General features: G+C 35.1%; 6 protein-coding genes across 7 annotated transcripts; 4 read left to right on the plus strand and 2 right to left on the minus strand.

The window, feature by feature from the left end:
- Window positions 1-1,494: 1,494 nt before the first annotated feature.
- Window positions 1,495-7,201, minus strand: LOC123015656. The gene is made up of 6 exons (XM_044415527.1): window positions 6,910-7,201; window positions 3,739-3,935; window positions 3,017-3,362; window positions 2,817-2,969; window positions 2,110-2,242; window positions 1,495-2,060 (listed from the first exon to the last, which is right to left on the minus strand). The coding sequence occupies exons 1-6, from the start codon at window positions 7,140-7,142 to the stop codon at window positions 1,599-1,601; spliced, it is 1,524 nt and encodes a 507-aa protein (XP_044271462.1). The 5' UTR covers window positions 7,143-7,201; the 3' UTR covers window positions 1,495-1,598.
- A 3,356-nt stretch (window positions 7,202-10,557) lies between these two features.
- On the plus strand, window positions 10,558-15,464 carry LOC123015661 (beta-1,3-glucosyltransferase). The gene is made up of 9 exons (XM_044415532.1): window positions 10,558-10,709; window positions 11,033-11,091; window positions 12,978-13,090; window positions 13,281-13,606; window positions 13,648-13,828; window positions 13,876-14,011; window positions 14,768-14,915; window positions 14,953-15,223; window positions 15,277-15,464. The coding sequence occupies exons 1-9, from the start codon at window positions 10,696-10,698 to the stop codon at window positions 15,415-15,417; spliced, it is 1,389 nt and encodes a 462-aa protein (XP_044271467.1). The 5' UTR covers window positions 10,558-10,695; the 3' UTR covers window positions 15,418-15,464.
- Window positions 15,465-15,571: 107 nt separating this feature from the next.
- On the plus strand, window positions 15,572-18,052 carry LOC123015646 (glutamate receptor ionotropic, delta-2). Its single transcript, XM_044415513.1, has 7 exons — window positions 15,572-15,622; window positions 15,669-15,855; window positions 15,903-16,451; window positions 16,484-16,770; window positions 16,816-17,247; window positions 17,293-17,648; window positions 17,703-18,052. The coding sequence occupies exons 2-7, from the start codon at window positions 15,739-15,741 to the stop codon at window positions 18,020-18,022; spliced, it is 2,061 nt and encodes a 686-aa protein (XP_044271448.1). The 5' UTR covers window positions 15,572-15,622; window positions 15,669-15,738; the 3' UTR covers window positions 18,023-18,052.
- Window positions 18,053-18,154: 102 nt separating this feature from the next.
- On the plus strand, window positions 18,155-18,970 carry LOC123015685 (DNA replication complex GINS protein PSF2). The gene is made up of 3 exons (XM_044415561.1): window positions 18,155-18,434; window positions 18,481-18,751; window positions 18,799-18,970. The coding sequence occupies exons 1-3, from the start codon at window positions 18,187-18,189 to the stop codon at window positions 18,868-18,870; spliced, it is 591 nt and encodes a 196-aa protein (XP_044271496.1). The 5' UTR covers window positions 18,155-18,186; the 3' UTR covers window positions 18,871-18,970.
- On the plus strand, window positions 18,920-19,804 carry LOC123015687 (RWD domain-containing protein 4). Its single transcript, XM_044415563.1, has 4 exons — window positions 18,920-19,121; window positions 19,170-19,279; window positions 19,326-19,509; window positions 19,557-19,804. The coding sequence occupies exons 1-4, from the start codon at window positions 19,017-19,019 to the stop codon at window positions 19,722-19,724; spliced, it is 567 nt and encodes a 188-aa protein (XP_044271498.1). The 5' UTR covers window positions 18,920-19,016; the 3' UTR covers window positions 19,725-19,804.
- Window positions 19,715-21,833, minus strand: LOC123015660 (RUS family member 1). Of its 2 annotated transcripts, XM_044415531.1 has the most exons (7): window positions 21,408-21,833; window positions 21,231-21,349; window positions 21,025-21,174; window positions 20,825-20,969; window positions 20,163-20,780; window positions 19,932-20,112; window positions 19,715-19,883 (listed from the first exon to the last, which is right to left on the minus strand). In XM_044415531.1, the coding sequence occupies exons 2-7, from the start codon at window positions 21,245-21,247 to the stop codon at window positions 19,804-19,806; spliced, it is 1,191 nt and encodes a 396-aa protein (XP_044271466.1). In that variant the 5' UTR covers window positions 21,248-21,349; window positions 21,408-21,833; the 3' UTR covers window positions 19,715-19,803. The 2 variants fall into 2 exon arrangements, with proteins under 2 accessions (XP_044271466.1, XP_044271465.1); XM_044415530.1 differs by having other exon boundaries at window positions 21,025-21,349.
- Window positions 21,834-23,461: the final 1,628 nt, after the last annotated feature.

Raw genomic sequence — 23,461 nt, forward strand, 5'->3', positions numbered from 1 at the left:
TTCACCTGGTATATATTTAAAAGAGTTCCGTGACTGACTGACAGACAACGGACAGCCTAAACCTGACCACTGAAGCTAGAAATATGAAATTTGGCAGATATGTTTCTTAGAAGGTGTAGAGGTCCGCTAAGAAAGGATTAAAAAAAAAACAATCTCTGAGGAGGTTGAGATGGGGTGTAAACTTTTAAACAAAGATAAAAACAAAAAAAATTGGAAGAACGGGGTGTATACGTTTAAACAAAAATAGAAACATTAAATTTTTCAGATATGTTTCTTAAAGGTTGTCAAATGCTCTAAGAAAGGATTTTTCGAAAATTAATCTCTACGGGGGTGATATAGGGTGTAAATATTTAAACGTAGATAGAAACAAAAAAATTGGAAGATATGTTCCTTAGCGGTTGTAAAGGTGCATTTCAAAAATAATAATTAAAAACTTATTTGCTCCCTTAGAAAAGGAGGTGAAACGGGGTGTATACGTTTAAACAAAAATAAAAACATGAAATTTGATATGTTCCTTAGAGCATGTAGATGTCTGCTAAGAAAGAATTTTTCGAAAACCAATTTCTTAGGGGGTGAAATTGGGTGTAAACATTTAAACGAAGGTAAAAATATAAAATTTAAGAAACATATTCCTTAGAGAGTGCAGAGATCCACCAAGAAATGATTTTTTGAAAATATATTTATAAGAGGGTGAAATGGGTTTGCCAACGATTAAACGAAGATAGAAACATAAAATTTGAACGATATGTTCTTTAGCAGTTGTAAAGGGGCACTAAGACTAGATTTTTAAAAATCAGTTTCTAAGGAGGTGAAATAGGATGTACACGTTTAAACGAAGATAAAACATGAAATTTGGAAAATAGATAGAGTGAAGACACTTCTCAAAAACCAACCTATAATGGGATGAAATAAGGTGCACCCATTTAAACGAAAATATATACATGAAATTTAGAATTTTGATTTTTGTGGGAGTGGAAGTGCACTTTTTGAAAATTCAACGAGGTGAAATGGGGTGTAAGCGATGGTAACGTACATTCGTCATTTTCTTAAGAATTCGCTTTCTGCTTCTGCGTTGTTTGAGTTAATGAATCAAGAAAAAAAATAGATCAACAGACTAACTTCACATTTCTTCTTTGAAAAACAACAAAAGTTTATATCTAAATCACGGGTACAAGCTAGTATTTGGAGACATTTTGAGACACCTCATTTCAAGAACCTTGAATCCTAATGAGAGATGCAATAAATGTACTGTAAGTCACACTTACTATAAATACAAATTCGGTTTCACTTCCACTAAATTCGTTTGTATTCACTGCATTGAAGGAAGGTGAAATTTATTCGATAAAGGTCACTTATCAATAAGGAATCAGCGATTAGATTAAATTATAATCTTTCGACCATTTCACCAAATTTAGTATGCGATATAACGGAAGCCTTCCCTCAAGAAACCCAACTCGTCGATAATGGGACTGTTGATGTAATTAAAACGACGAATAAACTTTTATTTAGTTTATTGATAAAACGTAATGCGATAATATTTACAAAATACAAAGTAATACAGTTGAGTAAATTAAATTTGTAAAAAATAAGTAGCCTTCTCAGGTCCCTCCAGTGACCACAACGGCCTTATACACGCAAACATTCTGCAAAATCAAAGCCGGCCATAGATACCCTTTGACTACATCACTGCTCCTATCAGCCGAGTGGTGTCTCTGATGTCTATCATTTTTAAGCCTCACTGGTGTCTGGAAATCCGTATCGAGCTCATATCCCGGTACTTGATTGACCAAAAGCCATGCCACTCTGGTGACGTCCCCCACATACCTCCTCAACGTCGCACACGTCTCCAAACACTTGTACTCTTTAAGAGTATCGCACACCAGGGCTCGCACCTGGTGCTCGGCCTCCCCCAGAGGATAACTCTCGGCGCAGGCGGCCAAACACCTCACAACATCATCGCGAAGATGATGACCAGCAGTTGTCCTACAATCCAAATGCAGATTTCGGAATGTCTCTTTCAATTTTGTATCGCGTAGATTCTTGCAGGTTCTGAAAGCGAGCTACGAACCCTCGTTACTTTACGCCCAATTTACTAATCGAATTACTTACGACAACCACCGAGAAAAGGATTTTCGATTTGAGTTGAGTGGCGTGGGCTAACTCGGGAAGGGAATCGAGGGCTTCGAGGGCTCGAGGACGGTGTTGGTAGTAGAGGGAGGCGTAGCGACCAACGAGGTCTTTCCTAAAAACAAACCAAAGAGTTGAGTGACAAGCAATTTTACTCAAAAACATCAAATATCGAGTTACCACTAGTAGTGAAACATTTGAATTCAATGTTGCCATGACGACGAGTCAATTAGAGACAGGTCTAGCGTTAGTGGAAATCGGTTTGATTCGATTGTTTCGATGCTTTGCTGTTTTTTAATGCTTACTGCGATCGAAAATCCGATATGTGTGTTTACACGAATAACCATTTCCGAAACGAGGCAAATTTTACGACAATAATAACATCAACATTTTTTATTATTATAAAGGTGAAATTTTTTTTAATGCAAGTCAAGCTTGTGAATTTCGTCACGAAATCTCGGAAAATTCAATTATTTCAAAGACAAATCATAATTTGCGTGTCGGCTTATAATAATTATTATTATCGAGCAACTCTCTATTTTATCCATTTAATTTGCCGATTCTAATCCTCGCATACGGCCAATCTAGCAGCAATTAGTTTAATTAAACTCCAAGACTTGTAATACGAAATGTTTTATTAAATTAATCAAAATTAAAATCGATTTTCTCCTCTAAAAAATCCCCCTCACCCTCGATCATTATCCTGTTCCGATTCCGAGTGATACCCATCGCTGCTGCAAGGACTCTCCGGAGTCTGCATAAGCTCCAAGAGGGCGCCACATCCTCGTGCAAAAGCCATCAGTAGAGCAGCTACAGGTTTCTCCTCACAGCTCGGATGTAACCTAAAATCGATATTTGCAAAATTTAACTAAACCAAAAGGGAACAAACCTCTTGAGTTGCGACACGCAGAAAAGCGCCTCTTTGTCATTTTGCACTCTTGTGGCCAAAGTGTCGACCAACGGTCGCAATTGCTTCAAATCGGGCTTGTCGAGGATGGTGAGAAGTGTTTTATTGTCAATGAGTCGTTGCTGGACTTCGGAATGATGCAAGGCGAGGAGTCTTTGGTGGGAAGCATCCACGGGCTTCTTGGAGTTGGCAGCGGCAAGGCCAAGTTCATCAAGTCGGTGGAGAGCGTTTTTGTAGGCATCGATGTGACGGTGGAGTTCAGCTTTGATGGCCACATGGAGGTGGGTCAAGCCGCTGGCGTCGGGGGTCAAACCGTGGCACCCCAAACCTATCAAAAAACCCATTTTCAATCCCAGACGAGTCGCCTATGGCTAGTAAATTCACTCCGTTGCCATGGAAATCTAATAAAATTTAATGTTACCATGGTAATAAAAGCTAAAAAGATAAACGTCGTCATGGTAACAATATAGCACACCAGTGGCGGGTGATTTTTTAATTGATAATAATCAGAATGAGATTAGGAGATTCTGTGTAATAAATCTGTCTTTGCTATTGTTCCGCAGGATTTCACCGTCCGTTTCTCATCAACACAATACGTGTTTGTACACTTTCTAATTATTGTGGTTGTGTTAATAGTTGCTAATTTTCCAAACACAAATTGAGTATTTATTTGAGGAGAGAAAGTATCTTTTTTTTATTCTCACCTTGTATAGCATGTTCGAGAGCTTTTTTCTTTGTTGATAAAATTCGATGAAATTCCGGTTGATAGTCGACGAGGATTTGTATTAATCTTGCAACTTTGGTCTTGAGCGTTGGGTCTTCATGTGAGGCGAACAGTTTGACCAATTGCCAGAGCACTTGTTCGGCGTTCACATTTGGCCTTTGACCTGATGTTATTAACCTAAAAAGTAAAAACTAGAGCTTTGTCTCAATTTCAACTAATTAACAGTAAAAAAATATGAAACAATTCTGGGATTTCGAGAATTGCACGTGTGAAAATAACGGAGTTTTATGAATGTGTTAGAGTGTTAAGTATAAAATAATAACACAGTTGCTAGTTTATAAATAATAGAGATTCTTTTTCTAAACTAGCAGATGTTTTTTTTGAAAAAGAAAACACGCCAAATGAGAAATAATCGGGTCTAGTATAACTTGTTTGTTTTTGATCGATTGAGGTCATATTGGACTAAAGGAAACCGAAGAAAGTAAATCGTTTCCTCTCAGTATAACGGTCGTACTGAAAACACGATCATAAATCAAAAAACCTGCAATTAAAATATTGTCATCAATTTTTGTAAATGTTATTTGAAGAATTTTTTTCTTCTTTCACCAACTACGTGATAAAATCCCTCTAACTGTTTACGAAAACGGTAACTCTGTGCGTGAAAAAGCCATGCAAATTGACATTACAATAAAATCATCAAATTCCGCCACGCTTCATTCCTCTTGGGTAATTGAAGAAGACACGCGAAGGCAAACAAAAACATCGTCCTTCTTCATTAAACAAGAAAAAGGAATGGCACGCTATTACTCTTCTTTAAATCAAACACATCTTGATAAGTTAAATGGGATAACTTTTACTCGATTCGAGAGGTCCGAACAAGTTCGAGGGTCCGAAAGGGAAATTCATCTACTATTAAAATCTTGATTAAAACTCTGTTCATGTCTTATTAAAACAGTGCGCAGTTTTTTCAAACTTCTTACTAAAAAAGCACAAAACACTTAAAAGTTGTGTTTTTTGGAATTTATTTTATTTATATTGCAGCATTTTTGCTAGGAAAAGATGACCTAGAGTAACAGTTTTTGAATTAGTACCTACAGGATGTTCCAATGAAAACGAGCCACCCCGAATATCTCAGAAACTAAAAATACTTTGCAAAAACGCCGAAACAGGTCGATTTTGTTTCTGAAGGGGACATTTTTTGACATAATTTTTAAATCACCTCCAGTAACCCTTTAACCCCCACACACCCCAACTTTAAAAATTTAAATAGTACTACCCTACTTGTGGCACATTAAATGAAAGCTGTTTTAACAAGCTTTTCAAAACTTTTTACCAAAATTGAATCAGACCATCCATTCATGAGATACAGGGTGTTCTAATAAAAACAATCCAGAAAGAATTTGCAAAAAAAAACGAAACGGGATAATTTTGTTTTTAAAAAAGACATTTTTTGACACAATTTTAAAAGCACCCCCTTTAACTTTTTCCAAATCAATTTCGAAATTTTAAATGACACCGACTCACTTGCGACAGATCAAATAAAAGTGTTTTTAATGTTCTTTGAACCTCTTTTCTAAAGTTGAATGGGATTATCTATTCATAAGATATTCGCAAAAAATTATGTTTCTAATTAGTAATTACTTCTAATAAAAACTATTAAAATAAATTATAAGTATTATTGAAGCTGTAACAAACTTATTTTTATTTCTTTATTTTATTGTCAAAATAATTGGACTAAAGGACAGGGGGTAATAACGTTTCTTACAATTTAATGTAAGTATCTAAAAAATAGCAATATAGTTCTTAAGTCCCTTTGTGCATACTGACTGCTAAAAGATTATTTTTTTGCCGATATTTTATGAATGTATAAAAATCATTTCTTTTTGGAAAAAAGCTTTTAAAGAGCATTTTAAAAGTGTTTTAATTTTTTGTATCACTAGTGGTTGGTGCTCTTTGACACTTAAGAGTTAAGTGGCATAGAGGTTAAAAGGTTAGTGAAGGTGCTTTTAAAATTGGGTCAAAAATGTCAAAAACAAAATTAACCTGTTTCAGGTTTTTTTTGCAAATTTTTCTAAGATGATTCGTTTCTATTAGAACACCCATCCCATGAATGGATGGTTAGATTCAATTTTGGTATAAAGTTTTGAAAACCTTGCTAAAATTGCTTTCATTTGATGTGCTACAAGTAGGGTAGTGCCATTTAAATTTTTAAAGTTGGGGTGCGTGGGGGTTAAGGGGTTACTGAGGGTGCTTTAAAAGTTACGTCAATCGACCTGTTTCAGCGTTTTTGCAAAGTCCTTTTAGTTTCTGAGATATTTAGGGTGGCTCGTTTTCATTGAAACACCCTATATATTAAAGAACGCGTTTCGTAAGGCAAATTTTGTGGAAGGTTTTTATGCTATTTTTTCTATTTTGCGCATTTTTGTACCTTTTTAACATAAAAGTCAATTTTTCAATATTGAGGAACTTTTGCCCTAATAAGGTGGTAGTTGGTGATAAATGTTTGAAAAATTCGATTTTCAAAGTGTCAAGTCTCGAATATTTTTCAAAATTTTTTCTTTGAGGTAAAGTGTCTTTTAGATTGTAAAAAATAATGTTTAGGTCATTTCGGGTTACTTCGGATTACTTTGGCTTAGAGTAAAAAGAAAGTGTTAAATGTACTGACTTCTTGATTTTCAAAAGAAAAAAATTCGTAGGGAAATGTTTAAATCTAGTAGTAAAAATGTCAATCAATACGTTTCAAAACATCGTGCTACAAAAGACAGTTGGGGAGACTAAGAAAGTATCAGATGTACCGAATTAAAAAAAATCTAGAATTGCAAAAAAACATTGCAAACAATTGCAAAAAATGTCAATCCAGACTTTTCAAAACATCGTAATCCGGCAGTTGGCACTAACTCAAAAGTTACACTAAATTATTATCGTTATTAGGATGTTTTCCAAATAAGTAGGATAAGGAAAGTCGTGTGATGTTTACACCAGATTTTTGAATTAACAATGAAAACAGCAAATATTTTATGCACACCACTTGACAAAGAGAAATCGCTCAAAACCCGCTGAAAATCAGCATTACCAACCTATATAAAATAAATTGTACTAGTCTATTTCAGCACCCGAATTGGTGTTGAAATACGCTTTTTTTGTCACTCACTTATTGAAGAGCGTCTCCAGCAGTTGCGCCGAATGTGGCAACCCCTCGGCGAGAAAGTCGAGGGGCAGATCGGCCGCCACCGCCGCCACACTATTACAATTGAGCTTTTGCAAGACAGCCGCCGCCTCTCTGAACTGCCGCCCCTCGGATAGCACCAGCACTCGTCTCAACACCGTTCTCGAACTCGTCGGAGAAGTTCTCTCGCGACGGATGCGATCACCGGAGTCCCGCATTGCACCGGAGTTTCGACATGAATGCAAGATGCTGCCGGCTGGAGATCCAGCAGCGGCACACTGACACACTTGAAGAGTCGGAGGTTCGTCCAAGAAGGTGAAGACATGGAGAGATTGGACGAGAGAGGATTGGGAGTGAGTCGACCTGGTGGAAATTAACTTGAAGGAGTTTCTCGTCAAGTTGGCCGAACCGAGCCGGAGGGTAGTTCTCTCTTCTGGTCTCTTTCATTCTTCGACGGAGTTTGCCAAAGGCGGTTGCATTTTTTAGACACGACTGGTATTTTTATAGTGCGATTATTTGTCGCGAGTGACCCAGTATGGAAATCGGGAGGAAATGTTATGATGGAAATTTACCAAACACGAAACAACTGTAAAAAATTGAGAGTTTGCACGATTTACTTTTACTCGAGATGGACATATTATAATTGCTGGATTAATGAATATCCCCTATTAAGGGATCTTTACAAGATCTAGTGATATTATTTTGTGTATCTCGCTTAGGAAAAATAAAATAAAATCTACATTTAAAACTGAGATGTATAGGGGGTCACTTGATAGAGTTATCTTAAGTTTAGAAAACTTACCCCAAATTTAAGGTGTTGCTTTTGAAAAAATTAAAAATTGCACTACTCAAGAATTGTATTTTGAAAAAATGTCACATTTTAGTACTTTATCATCAATTAGTTTTTTAAAAACTGGTAAATGTGGTCAAATCCTATCGGATTTGATTAAGAGTTTCATTTTTATTTAGTAAAGTGTCTTTTAGATTGTAAAAAATAATGTTTAGGTCACTTTGAGTAGCTTCAGGTCGGTTCAGGTCACTTTATGCCACTTTGGGTTACTTCGGATTAGTTTGGCTTGGAGTAAAAAGAAAGTGTTAAATGTACTGACTTTGATTTTTAGAAGAAGAAAAAATCTTAGGGAAATGTTTAAATTTAGTAGTAAAAATGCCAATCGAGACGTTTCAAAACATCGTACTACAAAAGCCAGTTGGGGAGACTAAGAAAGTGTCAGATGAATTGGTTTAAAAAAATTCTAGAGTTGCAAAAAACATTTAAAAGTTCCTTAAAGAAATTTTAAAATATTATTTTGTGTATCTCGCTTAGAAAAAATAAAATAAAATCTACATTTAAAACTGATTTGTATGGGGGGGGGTCACTTGATAGGGTTATCTTAAGTTTAAAAAACTTACCTAAAATTTTTTTTGAGTTAAAAACTCCTTTTACGTCACAGGGTAGGATAAAAGTGAAGAAGCAAAGGCCTGAATTAAATTTTTTTTTGTAAAATTTAGTTTTGTTTTTGAGTTTTGCGATGTTTATAAAATAGTAACTTATATGAAATTTTTTTCGAAAATAAAATGTAGGTATGTTGTTGTAATCTTTAGATAGATAGGTATAGTCTTTATAAGGTGTTGCTTTTGAAAAAATTTAAAATTACACTACTCAAAAATTGTATTTTTGAAAAATGTCACATTTCAGTACTTTATCATCATCATTCATCAATTAGTTTTTTTTTAATGATTAGCTTGAGCAAAAAACCTTTGATTGGATGATTTCTGTTCACCTGTTTTGAGAGTTTCTAAAACTCAAATCACAGATTCCGAGCTTAGAGTTAAGCTTCATTTTATAAAGGGCTTTCATTTGAAAAGGAGCCAGTCTACATTGAGTAAATATATTTTCAAGCAGAAACAGGTCGATTAGGATCGCGAGAGGGAAGTTCAAAATTAGTTACATTTTAAGATTCATCCCCTATTTAAAATTTTAAAGCAGGTGTGGCTAAAACCTAAAAAGTATTATCTAAAAAGTCTCCCATCGCAACCCGAATCGACGTATTTCTTATTTAAATTAAACTGAGTTTAATCAAAAGCTACTAGGAGTACAGCTCACACAACCACCACTAACATACCAGAGCGGCAGCGTTCGAGGCAGTCAGACTGTATATATCGCGTACGATTGTATGACGGGTCGGACGCGAGCACGCCGTCACCTGACAGAGATCATACTTACATAAAAACGCCGTACTTGCTATAAAAATTGGCGTAGTACTTCACAATAAAATCAAACGCCGTATCTCGATAAAATTAAAGCTTAGTACTTCGCCAAAAAATCAAGCACAGTACTTCGCATAATTAGGCAAAATTTATACACATTTCCTGTATTGTGAGTTGCGTTTTGTAATAATTTATTTAAAACATTTTTTATTACCACTTTTATTAAATATTGTTGTATTTTTTTAAACCAAAATCCACTCTTTTATAGACAATGTAAAAACTCTACATTTATTCATTCATTTACAATTTGCCCAGTCGCTTATAAAAAGACTAGGCGTTTAAAAAAAGACTGAAATCGTAATTAGCCCACGACATATGGATTAATTTTAGAATTGAAAAATTTTTTGTTTTTTTTTTTTGAGATTCTGGTCGATTTTTTGCCTTATTCTTAACTTTATTACTCAATATCTCAAAAACTATGCATCGTAGAGTATTCTAACTAGTTGAATCGTGTTCAGCGAGTAATTTTACGTCTAGAAAACCATATTTCAACCGTTTTTACGATTTTTAGTAAATTGACTATTTTTACGATTTTACTACCGCTCACCTTCAAAAACTCAAACAATTAGTATTTTTTTTAAACTTAACCTAATAACGTTTTATATACGTTTTTCAGATTTTAAGACCTCTGGAAATAAAGGCCTGATGAAAACGAGCCATCCCGAATATATCAGAAATGATTCAAAAACGCCGAAACAGGTCAATTTTGCTTCCAAGAGGGACATTGACCTGTTTTGTCGTCTTTACAAAGTCCTATTAGTTTCTGAGATATTCGAGGTGGGCCGTTTTCATTGCGCCACCCTGTATAATTTCAAAGCGAATTCTACGTTCCATCATGCACTCAGAGAACACCTATCTTTTTTTCCAATTCCTGAAACTTGTCTCTGTCTTTTTTATTATAGCAATAAATCAGTAACTTTCATCAATCAGACATTGCAATAGTTTTAATTATGTTTTTCGAGTCGTTAATGAACGAATGTTTCATTGGAAAATCTAGACCAAAGAAATACCAAATAAGAGATGAATGACTAGAAACTTTATGCACTTTTTAAAAGTCGTAAATTAAGAACAACGAAATTAATAATTTTGTCGATTTTAAAATATTCAAACAACCTGTTTACACACATTAGTGGTGAAAGTTTTATGATCTTGGTTCTACTTTATCTAAAATTTTCATTTCGATAACTCGACCTATTGACTATTGACATTATTTTGGTCCAGAAACGGGTTTACCTAATTTATATGAAAAAAACAACAAGAGACATCGTTTCGCATCTGAATGAAATATCTTTCTTTTTGAAGAATTCTTTAGAGAAGGGCAACTCTACACCAAACTGAACCTCTCGCTAATAGGTGGCACTTCTGTCAATATTTTGACACAAGTTTTTGTTTATTTTGATTTAGACACAATTCTAGCAAAAAATGCTCATTTTACAACGAAATCGCCTCAGTTCACAAAAAAAACAAAAAAATTGAAACTCAACGACTTGGAAATTACATAAAATGCCACTAAAAATGTGAGTAAAATACCAAAATTAAGGTTATGTAAATTGTTCAACCCCTTGATTATTTTGTGAGGTTTACACTTGAGATTGTCGTTTTCATAAATCCATTTAGAGCCTAATGAGAAATCAATTGAAGTTTTATCGTAAGTTAATAATTTATAAAGTCGAAAAAGAAAAAAAATCGTTTTGCGCGCAAGCGTTCCCATTGGCTTTAAAAGAGGGTTGCGCGTGTTTGTCACCGATAACATTTCGCACAGTTTCCCATTCAAGTCGCGCATTTTAAACGTAAAGTTTGAATTAAGAGTATTTTACTCAAGATTATGTTACGTTTTTAGGGGAATGATGAAGACCATTGCTGTCTTTTTACTGCTTTTTGCCACTGTCTCATCGTTAGGTAAGTTGATGTTTTGCATTTTTAATAGCTTTTCGAGTTTCGAGAAGGTTTTAAACAAAATAAACAATTTCCCAGTTTTTCATACTTTTTTTTATTGTAACTGTATTTTTTGTCTTTGAAAACTTTGCTTTCGAAATCCTCATATTTCTTCTTGTAAAATTGTGTTCGTGTCACGTCCAAGTTGCACACTTCTTGTTTTAACTTTCTTATTGATTTTATCTCTATGACATTTCAAAATTTTGATGAATTTTTCTCACACCTAATTCTAATTACTCTTGTTAAAATTAACTTGAATCCTTGTTTATCCTATGACACCTCATCTGAATGCTTAATGAGCGTCTTGCCCGAGTATAAAGTCTCGAAATTTACCATCCAATAAACGCCAAACGAATAAAACGAGAAACGTTTGCCGATCTCGTAAAAATACGAAGAAATGACCTTAAACGGCCACCGTATCGGATCAGAGATTGCTATGACAAGTCACGTGCTACGATTGTCAAATGTTTAAGTGACAGGAGGGGGATTTGCGAAACGATGATTTGTTGTTTAAAAGGAGAAGGGGATGGGTGGGTGGAGACATTACGTATTTATACCGAGGTGCATGCAGAGTAGCTATCGGAAATAGATAAAGGGAAAGAGAATTATATTCGATTCGTATTTCAAAGTGTGTGAGGGAAAACACGTCCAACTTGAGGCGCAAATTACGACTTTCACGACCACGAGAACAGAAAGAAATTCGTTATGTGAGAGATTTATGATGCTAGAATTCAAACTACCTGAGAAAGTTAATTATTCGTGGTTGAAACGAGGAAAACAAGATAACGAGGAAAAACGGTAATGAAAGATAAAATCTCTTGAAATAATCAGAGAAAAAGAAAAATCGTCGAGAAATTGAATTTCGAGTCGTAAAATTCCATTCAGACTCGCTTTAAATTTAAAATTTCTTCAAGTAGCGTAAATCTAATTCCGGTCGTTTACGTAATTGATCGATTTTTGTCATTGTCGAAGAAATTCAATACTCTCTCCAATTTAGTAAATCGCATCACGTAGTCCGGACCGTCGATGATCCGGTAACTAGCCCGGAGCGAGAACCAAGAGCTTTTCTCTGAAAACTCGCGGAAGAAGTTTGTTTGCGGTGTGATTTATCTTACGTCTGACTCGTTTCCGGTCGGCTAAATTCTCAGCTCTAACGAGCCAACGAGCTTTTTAAACCAACTTATTTAATTAGGGGAATTGATATATCAGCAGAATTATATTCATTTTTTTGCAAGCTTTAATCGATCATTTTTTTCGCTGTCTTCTTGTCTTTGGGATAATTTATCACAGAGGCAGTTGTATAATGGATGACGGCTAATTAATAAAGCAACTAGCAATTTTTGTTAGGAAACTCTACGTTCTTCCAATATTTTTTGATCTATTGAACGGGAGAAACGTTCTGACAGCTAATTAGTTACAAAGTTGCCAAAACAAGAATCCGATCTTTGCTCTAATTGCTACAAACGTATGTTTACAATGATGAGGAAGTTATTAATTAAGTGCAACCGACCGTAACCGAATAATTTCATATTATGTTTTCATTTACTAAAGTACTCGATGAGATTAATATTGCGTTTTTATTTTTTAATGCAAAAATTTGGTTGAGATTGTGTGAAAACACCTCATTTTCCGACATGTGGATCAACACATGAGCTTCTTCATAAAACTTTCTTGCCATCACGCGACGAAGTATCGAATAAATAAGTTCCAGTTTCGAGGTGATGTTGGAGATATGGCGGCGGCGGGAAATAAGTGATTTATGTGTTGAATTTTTCATCGAATCAGTTTAGCATTTTGATTGTATCGAAAATCGCGATATGAATCTAAATTTCAGCTCGAATTGATTTCAGGCATTACAAAAGATATCGCAATAATTATTTTAAGTCAGCCGAACGAACACCACCTGAAAATCGCTGAAAATTTAAAGAAGGAACTCAACGAACAAGCCGAAAGCTTGCAGCAGGTGAGTCCAGTTAATTCGCTCTTAATTTTTAACAGCTCACGAATCGATAAGACTTAATTATGCCTCCTTTAATGTACGATTTACGATAGTTGAATTCGCGTTTCGTGTTAAATTGAATGCGGAAAACGTTTGTTCACGAACTTTCGATTACGATAAGGAACGGAAATTTAAGTTTTTGAATCATTTGCAGGAAAAACCGGTCGTTTATCTCTCACATAAAGATTTTCCGCATGTCGGCCATTGGACCATTCTTCCAATGATTCCGCAACTTTACGCTTTATACAAAGACAATACTTCGTGGTTTTTCTTCGCTGAAGATCGAACTCAAATCAATCTTGCCAATCTACGAAAAGCTTTGAGTAAATACGACCCAAATAAGCCATTATGGCTCGGGCATTCTTTACACGATATTGAAGCTACCATCATTCATCATTTCGCGTTCTATGACAATCCGAAGAAATTCAAATTTCCGAATCCTGCGTCAGGTATAGCCGTTTCAAGAAATTTGCTCAAAAGGTCCGTTGTGATTTTTCGACTTTTTTAATTTTTTAATTCAGACTAGCCGACAGGTTGGCTCAACAAAAAACCCCACAATCCGATTTTGGAATAGACAATGCTCACGAATTCGCACTTTTTGTATGGAATAAAGGTCTTGGAGAAGTTTTAACGAATGAACCGATTTTTTGTATCACGCAACACGAGGATTGTGCCACTTTCCCAAAAACATTCCAACAATGTGTAAGTTGGAAAAAAACATCACCAATTGTGTTATTTTTCGATTTTAGGGCGATTTAGTTGAGAAAGAGTCGATTTATTTCGCGGTGAAAACGTGTGGGAAATTTCACAAAGACAGAGTACCAGTGGTACTACAAACATGGGCCCAACATGTCGCCACCATTGAATTTTTTAGTGACATTGCAGGTAATCCACACAATTCTTCTTAAGTAAATAATTTTTCTTGCAATCCATATTCCAACTACTCCCAAAAAAAAGATAAAAAATTTAATAGCGATACTGGGATAACAAGAGAAATTGTAGGAAAAATCTGGTGTGAACATCACACGACTTTCCTTATCCTACTTATTTGGAAAACATCCTAAAAACGACAATAATTTAGTGTTACCTTTGCGTTAGTGCCACCTGCCAGATAACACGAGAAATAGTTTTTAAATTTTATCACATTTCACTCTTTAATAAGGTAGTGCCAACTGCCGGATTACACGCAGGTTCGAGTCCGGGGTGCAGTTTTTTTTTAGTTCCATTATTATTATTATTTTAACACATTTTACTATTTAATAATGTATATTTCATAATTTTAAATAATTTGTATCCTTAAGAATTTATTGTATCTTCAATAATATTATTTTGCGGCCGCTTTACGGTCGACTTTTGATCTTTGCCGCCAAACGGTGAGACCGATTTTTATCAATTGTTTTGTACTACGTCCCCTTGCTCAAATAACTTACATACCAAATTTCAAGTTTCTAGCTCTTATAGTTCTCGAGATATGCTGTTTACAGACGGACAGACACACACACAGACACACATATATAGGATAAGGAAAGTAAAAATTATGTGTATTACACTGGAGGAAAGTTTTTATTGTAACTTCCACCTGTGGGAGGAAACGACACAGTTTCTTCCCTTGTAACACAAATAACTATAATTTAACAATAGATGATTCAATCCCGACCGTTAATCTGGGAATCCCCAACACCGAACAAGGCCATTGTGCCAAAACTCTCGCAATCCTCCACCACATCCGCAAGAAAATCACACCACAAATCAAATGGATTGTATTAGCCGACGACGATACCATTCTAGGGTAGTAGAAAAAAATTATATTCCTAACCCTTGTGTAGAGTTTCCAGAATGCGACAAGTACTCACGTGTTACAATTCCACCAATCCGGTGGCTTTGGGTGAACGCTACGGTTATAACGTCTACGATTCCAGAGGTTACAACTATATAACCGGTGGAGGTGGGATGGTTTTTAGTAAAGCGTTATTAGAAAAATTAACAGAACCTGGAATTTGCGAATGCCCGTCTATAAACACCCCAGATGATATGTTTCTAGGGTTATGTATTGCCAGTTTGGGTGTGAGTGTGACGCACTCGCCTCTTTTTCATCAGGTTGGGCTCTAAATTGAATTTAGCCCAGGTTTTTGCAAATTTGTCGTTTTTAGGCAAGACCAGTGGATTATCCTCCTCAGTATTTGCAAACAAAGGATGCTGTGTCGTTTCATAAACATTGGATGATTGATCCCTTCAATGTTTATAATAAATGGTTTGCAGAAGATGACAAAAAAGTTCGTGATGAATTGTAATATTTTTGATACTGTATTAATTTTGATAATATAGTTTATTTATTGCTTCTTGTTTTTTCATTTCCTCAAATTGAACAATTGACCTTTTTAATTATTCAAACCTAATTTAAATCAAGTTTTGCGTGTTTCAAACTAGTCGAGAAATGTTTCTCACACTGGTGAGTATACATTTCCTGTTTTTCGTCAGTTATTCCTCACAGAATGGGTACGAATTAATTTTTTGGCGAAATAATCAAAAAAAAAAATTCTAGAATTAAGTCGCTTTTGCACAATGATGAAATCGAGGATGAGGGAAGTTTCCAATTGCTTTTGCAAGAAGTAATGGTTAAAAATTTGCTCCCTTACAAATGTGTCGTTATAATAAGTGACGATATTTACAGTGGTACTTTTACCAAGTCATGGTACCGCAGATTTGGCCCTTTTATTACTTTTGTGGTGGTACTTGTAGTACCAATTCGTTTTTCTTACCCTAAATCGAGTTTTAGATACGTGTGGATGAGTACGAAGATCTCCTTTCACCATTTGAAGAAACCCAATCTTGTCTCGAAACTGCAAAAAATGATGGTTGTCAAATGTACCTAATTCTGCTATCAAATGCCCTTCAAGTCTCACGTTTGCTACGTTTTGGTGATAAGTACCGAGTCATAAACACCCGTTCTCAGTTTGTTCTTCTCTACGATAACCGTCTTTTTGACAAAACCCTTTTCTATTTATGGAAACGCATAATCAATGTGATCTTTATCCGGCGATACGGTGGCCAGAAATCCGACACCAAGAAAAACATGCCTTGGTATGAAATCACCACTGTGCCTTTCCCCACCCAAATCACCTCAATCCTCATCCCTCGACGTCTCGACATTTGGACCAAATCGAAATTTCGCAAAGGAATTGATTTATTTCGTGACAAAACCTCCGATTTGCGCAACCAAACTCTCAAAGTTGCGGCTTTTAGCCACATTCCAGGTACCACAAAGAGTCTGCAAGAGAAGACTGAAAGAACGGTCATTGGGAATTTTTCAGGGACTGAAATTGAAGTGAGTTGTCACGAATTTGTGTTTATTTGTAGATTTTGCAAACGGTTTCAGCCGCGATGAACTTCCATTGTGAGATTTACGAACCGGTGGATGTCGACGTGGATTTATGGGGTGGGAAACAAAGTTCGGGGAAGTACACAGGGTTAGTGGGGGAAATGGTTGGTACTAAAGCTGATATAGCACTAGGGGATTTGTACTACACCCCATACATACTTGATTTAATGGATTTGAGCATTCCATATAATACTGAGTGTCTCACGTTTCTAACACCTGAATCTCTGACTGATAATTCATGGAAAACACTAATTCTACCGTTCAAGTATTTGAAATTTTGGTCATGATTTGTTTTGATTTTGAATTTTAGACCAACAATGTGGGCTGCAGTTTTAGTTTGTCTTTTCATCTGTGGTGCAGTTTTTCATGCTTTGGCACGTTTCCATGAAAGTATAAATCGGAAACCTAAGGTTTTAGAAATTCACACAAAACGGAAGAAAATCATAACTTTAGCGATTTATCCCGAAATTGAGAAACTTGATTCTAACGATAAATACACGAAAATGAGGGAACAATACATACCACCGAGATTTGAAGGCCAGTCTATAGGACTCTACCAATTTAGTGAACCTATTAATAGTGTTCTCTATACCTACAGTATGTTACTTTTAGTTTCTTTACCCAAATTGCCAACAGGTTGGTCACTTCGTATGTTAACTGGGTGGTACTGGTTGTATTGTTTGTTACTCGTGGTTGCTTATAGGGCTAGCATGACTGCTATTTTAGCACGACCAACTCCCCGGTACCACTTCCTCTCTGTTTTTCCCTTGATTTTATTCCGTTTTAGGGTCACAATTGACACTCTCCAAGAATTGGTAAACAGTCACTTGAAATGCGGCGGTTGGGGCGACATAAATCGCCAGTTTTTCAAATCATCCCCCGACTCTATCACCAAATTAATCGGCGAGAATTTCGAACTAGTTAACGATTCGAACGAAGCTGTCGATAAAGTAGCACAAGGAGTGTTTGCATTTTACGAAAACAGTTATTTCCTCAAGGAAGCTTTAGTAAAAAGACAATTACGATTTCAAATCGCGAGAACCACTCGAAATCAGTCCGAAAGAGAAATGCGCGATATTGCGAGAGAGGATCGTAATTTGCATATAATGACGGACTGTGTTATCAAAATGCCCATTTCGATCGGTGATAAAATTGAAGAACAAATTCGGGAAATACATTTTACAATTTGGTTTGTAGGTTTGCAGAAAAATTCTCCGATTAAACCACGAGTTGATAAATATATAAGACGAGTTTTGGAAGCTGGTTTAGTAAAAAAATGGCTGCAAGATGTCATGGCGCCGATTTTAAATGCAGAAGTGCAAAGCACACAAGAAGAAATGAAAGCGATTATGAATATGAAGAAGTTTTTTGGGGCTATTGTTGCCCTATTTATCGGCTATTTCATCAGTGTTGTTGTATTAATCGTGGAAAATGTCTATTTCCATTTTTTTGTTAAAAGAAATCCTCATTACAACAAATACACAAGAAGCATTCAACACGTGAAAAAAGCCGAGTAGTTAAAAAAACAACTTCATTTACTGTAGTAATTTATTAGCGAACACAATTTAATAAATAATAAAAACAGTTTTAACACTTTATTTTTCTAAAACCGCTAAGAAACTGGGCATGCGCTGTAATTTTGGCGGCAAAATTCCGAATTGAGGTTATTCAAACGTCAAAAATGGATCCTGAAGAAGTCGAATTTTTGGGTGAGAAACAGCTCGTCACGATTGTTCCATTGACTACAGATGACGACTCTCTCAAGTTAATTTCGGGTGATTTTGGCCCATTTCGTATGGGTATGCCTGTCAAGGTCCCATTATGGGTTGCTGTTCGGTTAAAACAACAAAAACATTGCAAGATTCAGCCCCCCGATTGGATGGATATCGAGACCTTGGAGGCGATTAAAAATGAAGAAAAACTCTCAAGGTGACATTAGTTTTGTAGGATTTTAATTGAAATGTTGGAATTTTAGGAACTTTACAAAAATGCCCAGTAATTTCTACATGGTTGAGGCAAAGCAGATTCTGGGGTGTGCCTTTGAAGATATTTCGCGTGCGGATGAAATAAGAACAATAATTAAGGATATTTGGGATATAAGGATGTCAAAATTGAGGTCTTCAATAGATTTGTTGGTTAGGAATAACGTGGCTTTTGCTGAGGTTAATAATTTAACTTTGATGGAAATTAACTCAATTAGACCGATTTTACCCCACGGTTTAGACCAAATACGTCGGTTGAAAAATGTGAGTGATTTTTTTGCTGAAACATTAAGGTTATGTGTGTGTTTTAGTTTAAACCGTCTCGCGGCTGGCAGTCCCAAGACAGCATGTCATCGACGAGTTCAACTAGTTTTCAATCCTGATTTTTTTTTGTATTTTTGTATAATAAAATTATATTTAAAAAAATTGTCAACTGTCAAATTCTTGAGGTTATATTTCCCGAAAGTTGGGTTATGTATTTTTAGAAAATTTTACATTTTTGTAAATAGAAATGTTTTAAATCGTAACAATGTCAGAGACTGAGCTTCAAGATGAAGAGCGCGAAGTCTTATCGTCAATTTACGACGGAGACAACTGTTTTAAACAAATTTCATCCAACACTTTCCAATATAAAGTAAGTCACTAAGGGGGCCAAAAACTGGTAAAATTTTCATTTTTTCAGTTTGGGGAAAGTGATGCCATGAAATCGTTCCTGTTGGAAATACAATGGGGTGAAAAATACCCCAACGAAGCGCCTAAAGTTAACATGGACACGTTTTACAATAAACACATGTAAGTGCCCCCTTGTTTAAAAACCCGTTTTAAGTCGCTTGTTTAGTACAAAGCCTTTGAAAGACAAAATAGTGTCTGTAGTGGAAGAAGAAGCGTTACAGTTTTTGGGAATGTCAATGACTTACTCTCTATTTGAATTTATCAAAGAGAAATTTGAAGAACTGATGTTGGAACAACCTGAAGAGATCATTGAAACGGTTGAAAAGTCCCCAAGTCCCGAACTCGAACAAGTAAGCATAATTTTTATGATTTACGTAATTATATAATTTGTTTTCAGACGACGAGTCAGAAAGTTCCGAAAAAAGAACACTTGACCAAAGCACAAAAACGTCGTCAATGGAATCGAATCGACAGTAAAGGGGAGAAGCCCCGAGGCTGGAATTGGGTCGATATTGTCAAACATTTGTCGCAAACAGGGCCTAAAGAACCAACACCCACGTCATAAATAACTGTATTTATATTAAAAATATATATTTTTATCAAAAACTGTTATTCAATCAACCATAAAAACTGTATAAAAATATTTATAATGACTTTTTATCAAAGTCTTTCCATTGAGCTCGCCACTCGTCCACATAAAGGCAGTGACTGTCGGTTTTCCACCCTAAAACAAAACAAATAGAAACAAGGTATTTAACTCGTGAGAAAATACCATTGACTTGCAACGCTGTGAAAAACATTTCGATTTCTTGTCCCACAAATTCGGTAAAGGCTTGCAGGAGCGGCGCGGGGAGATTATTACCTACATTACCATTATTTTGGTAGTTTTTCATAAAAGTACTTAATCTTGTGATTGGAGTGGAATGATGTAACTGTCTCTTTGAATAAATTTCCTACAAGAAAAACGCATAATTTTTCGTGAATGAACTAATCGCAAACATACAAGCGTAACTCTATTATAAATACAAGTGGCAAGTCCAAGTAATACTGCATGATAAAAACCTGCTATAACTTCTTGAGGCGTTTCACCTTTTTCAAAAGTGACATAAATAATCCTCGTTTTTAAATCAGGTACAATCAGATACTTTTTATCTTTGTAAATTTCCGTCAAACATTTCAATTCATCGGAATTATAACGTCGCAAAGTTTTTCCAAGTGGCTGTCCTAGAATTATCTTAAAACCGCAAAACTTCTCAACACTTGTCCCAAAACCCAAACAAACTGACTCCATTTTATTGATACGTTCCGGCCCAAGCACCGCATTTACGGCCAAATAACTCTTCAGAACCAAAGTCATTCGCAAATTATTCAAATTTTTGAAAATGAGGGCAGTGACAGCTTGATAATTTGAATACAAATGGAGGAAAATTAAAAGAAAAGTGACAATCCATTGAGTGGTTGCGTCCGTGAAGTAATTAATTAAAAAAATTCCGGTGAAACTCGCAATCAAGTTGACGAGTGTTTCCTGACTGCCATCTTTGGCGGCAATTTCCGCCATATTGCCTTTAATCGCTTGATGATTGGTTATGGAGGCTCGAGTGGCGCCACCTGCAACTCCCACCTGAATTATGTGACAGTTGAAACACTCTGTATATTTTGGTTTACCATTGATTTCATTAAAGTTGAAAGACATAAAATTTCGGTTGAGAGATGTGTGAGGTGTGGTATTGATAGTTCTAGAATCATGGCTCCATCGTTTAATAAATCAGCGAAAAGTCTCCATTTTTTACAATTGGAATCTAGGGATTTGCTGTAAGAAAAAAACACAGTTGGTGGGAGTGTTTGGGGTGTTTTGTGTGTTTTACCCTTTCCACCATGCGAAAACAATTCGTCCAATCATTCCAGTGCCGTCTTTCATAATCCAGGTGATGGTGGCCGAAAGGGCCGAAGCCTCGGCACTGCCCACCCCCACACCCTTTAATATCGCCTGTGTGGTGAAAATTCCCGTGATGGTACTACAAAATGCTTGGACCGTGTCCCATAGTTGGTACTCAAAGTAATCTTCGCTTACACTGTCTGGGTAGCCATGGGGCAAAAGGACTTCCCGGAAGAAGCCCAAAACGCTCTGGAGCAAGGTATCCGCCACGGATTCTTGGCCTATTTCGCGGTGGCGGATGATACCGTTCTGACCTTGTTTTCGAAAGAGAAATTTGGGGAAATTCGAGAGAAATTTTCTACGTTTTTTTACCTTGACGAGTGTATTTGATGGGGTTGCCCAAAGAGCCACATCGTTCGCTTATTAATAAATCTTCATGGGGCATTATACACGATGACGACGGGATGGCCGACCACAAACGTTATCTGACATCAATAGAAATTTGTTGTGGACACACTTTTGACAAACAGCTGATTTTGACAACGAGACGATGGCAATGGACGAGGTCGAGGACGCGCCACATTTGAAAAACAAGGACACTAAATCTTGTTTACAACAACGAATTTCCCACAAAATATTTGGGTTTTTAATTGGGCTCTTATCTCGAAGGATGACTCATCTTTACCCAGTAACAAAAAATTTTATCTCTTAATTATACTCGAAAACTATAATAAATGAATAAAAACAGAAAAATGTAATTATGTTTTTTTTATAAACACTTAATATCTAGTAAGGCTCCTTCGTAGAAGGGGCTTATTAATCATATGAAAAATTGACTACTTGTCATTTTTTGACATTTTATGGACACTACTGACCATAGGCGTCGGTTTCATGAGTGTTTAGGGGGCAAGCACATTTCATAACTAAGGCTGGGATTATATGCACGAAAAATTCGTAAAATATGCACAAAATATTAAGAAATATGCTCCACTATATGCCAAATATGCATCGATATGCAAAATTTTTAACAATAAAAAATCAAAGTTGTGATAAATTTTTATCCTCGAATACACTAAACTTTGTATTTTCGTCATCTTGAACTGCACACAATAAATGAAAGAATAAATAAATTGGTTTGGCGTGAGACAAGCCATTTTAATAACCTAGTAATTAACCCTTTCTAAAAAATCTGTACTTTTCAGATCACATCACGTTTTTTGCTTAAAGTATTTATTTTTTGAAAAAACTAATTGATGAATTATAAAGTTCTATAGAAATGTGATGTTTTATCAAAAATAAAGTTTTTCAAAATTTTTATTTTTTTGTTTTTGAGTTCTACAAAAATATTTATTTTTGTAAATGGCGACCCAACAAAAAAAAACATTTTTCTCATGAAGGTCAAGATTTAAGGAATTACAACTATCTACTTTATATAAAATTATTTTTTTACGTATGTATATCGCAATTTAGACAACAAAAATCGAATAACTCAAAAACAAAACAAAATTTTGTTCTTAAAAAATATTTTTTTTATATTACTTTAATTTATATTAATTATTATTTTTTGGAAACAAATGATTTAAAAAAAAACTCTCAGCAGGGTACTAATTTTTTGAGTTTGGCTTACGAATTATCGGTTGTTTTCTCTTTAAAATATTTTGTAATCGGATTATTTTTCTTAAATTGTCCAATTTTTAACTTGAAGTGAAATCTTTAATCGGAAATTAGTGATTTGAAGAAAATATGCACAAATATACAATATTTCCTAAAATATGCACCAAGTTGCCAAAATATGCATTTTTTTAGCTTATTTAGCTTATCAAAAAACATTAGATATGCATAGAAAACTTACAATTTTGTTGATATACCTCTTAATGACAAATATGCATTTTGCATATAATCCGAGCCTTATTCATAACAGTTTTAAATTTTGTAATTTTTTAATTAAAATAATAAAAACATTAAATTTAAATATTTGTCGTAGCTCTTACAAAGAAAAAAAATAAATCAGAAGTTCAACTTCTGTATTTCAAGATAACTAGATAAATCCAACAATAAAGTCTAAAATGAGAGGAGTTTTACAATTTTTTTAGCGTTTTAACAATTTTGAAATTTACTGCGCAAAAACTCGACTAATTTTATTACTCATTATCTCAAAAACTATGCATTGTAGTAGTTCAGGGCGTAATTTTATGTCTAGAAAACCATATCTTAAGCGTTTTTTCGACTTATGGTAGGTAAATTGACTATTTTTACGATTTTACTACCGCTCACCTTCAAAAACTAAAAAAATTCGAATTTTTTAAAACTTGACCCAATAACGGTTTATGCATTTTTTTGAGTCTTTAAAACCTCTAGAAATGTAAAAAACGTTATATGGAAGAATTTTAAGGTTAAAATTTTTTTGATTTTTGTCGAGATTTTGG

The sequence above is a fragment of the Tribolium madens genome, unplaced genomic scaffold (assembly GCF_015345945.1).
Source record: "Tribolium madens isolate multiple individuals breed KSU strain unplaced genomic scaffold, Tmad_KSU_1.1 Scaffold_19;HRSCAF=116;Tcas5.2_LG9, whole genome shotgun sequence".
NCBI classification, from domain to species: domain Eukaryota; kingdom Metazoa; phylum Arthropoda; class Insecta; order Coleoptera; family Tenebrionidae; genus Tribolium; species Tribolium madens.

Bases quoted from the DNA above. Each gene is read 5' to 3' on its own strand.
- LOC123015685 (XM_044415561.1), top strand. From the start codon at position 18,187: ATGGATCCTGAAGAAGTCGAATTTTTGGGTGAGAAACAGCTCGTCACG. The intron at 18,435-18,480 runs GTGACATTAGTT...TTGGAATTTTAG, and splicing joins AATGAAGAAAAACTCTCAAG to GAACTTTACAAAAATGCCCA. The intron at 18,752-18,798 runs GTGAGTGATTTT...TGTGTGTTTTAG, and splicing joins AAATACGTCGGTTGAAAAAT to TTTAAACCGTCTCGCGGCTG.
- LOC123015687 (XM_044415563.1), top strand. From the start codon at position 19,017: ATGTCAGAGACTGAGCTTCAAGATGAAGAGCGCGAAGTCTTATCGTCA. The intron at 19,122-19,169 runs GTAAGTCACTAA...TCATTTTTTCAG, and splicing joins CCAACACTTTCCAATATAAA to TTTGGGGAAAGTGATGCCAT. The intron at 19,280-19,325 runs GTAAGTGCCCCC...TCGCTTGTTTAG, and splicing joins ACGTTTTACAATAAACACAT to TACAAAGCCTTTGAAAGACA.
- LOC123015660 (XM_044415530.1), bottom strand. From the start codon at position 21,480: ATGCCCCATGAAGATTTATTAATAAGCGAACGATGTGGCTCTTTGGGC. The intron at 20,781-20,824 runs GTAAACCAAAAT...CACATAATTCAG, and splicing joins CAACTTTAATGAAATCAATG to GTGGGAGTTGCAGGTGGCGC. The intron at 20,113-20,162 runs GTATGTTTGCGA...TTTTTCTTGTAG, and splicing joins TTTATAATAGAGTTACGCTT to GAAATTTATTCAAAGAGACA.
- LOC123015661 (XM_044415532.1), top strand. The intron at 13,091-13,280 runs GTGAGTCCAGTT...AATCATTTGCAG, and splicing joins AAGCCGAAAGCTTGCAGCAG to GAAAAACCGGTCGTTTATCT. The intron at 13,829-13,875 runs GTAAGTTGGAAA...TTTCGATTTTAG, and splicing joins CAAAAACATTCCAACAATGT to GGCGATTTAGTTGAGAAAGA.
- LOC123015656 (XM_044415527.1), bottom strand. From the start codon at position 7,142: ATGCGGGACTCCGGTGATCGCATCCGTCGCGAGAGAACTTCTCCGACG. The intron at 3,363-3,738 runs GTGAGAATAAAA...GTTTTTTGATAG, and splicing joins TCTCGAACATGCTATACAAG to GTTTGGGGTGCCACGGTTTG. The intron at 2,243-2,816 runs GTGAGGGGGATT...GTTTGTTTTTAG, and splicing joins GAACAGGATAATGATCGAGG to GAAAGACCTCGTTGGTCGCT.
- LOC123015646 (XM_044415513.1), top strand. From the start codon at position 15,739: ATGGTTAAAAATTTGCTCCCTTACAAATGTGTCGTTATAATAAGTGAC. The intron at 15,856-15,902 runs GTACTTGTAGTA...ATCGAGTTTTAG, and splicing joins CTTTTATTACTTTTGTGGTG to ATACGTGTGGATGAGTACGA. The intron at 17,248-17,292 runs GTACCACTTCCT...ATTCCGTTTTAG, and splicing joins TTAGCACGACCAACTCCCCG to GGTCACAATTGACACTCTCC.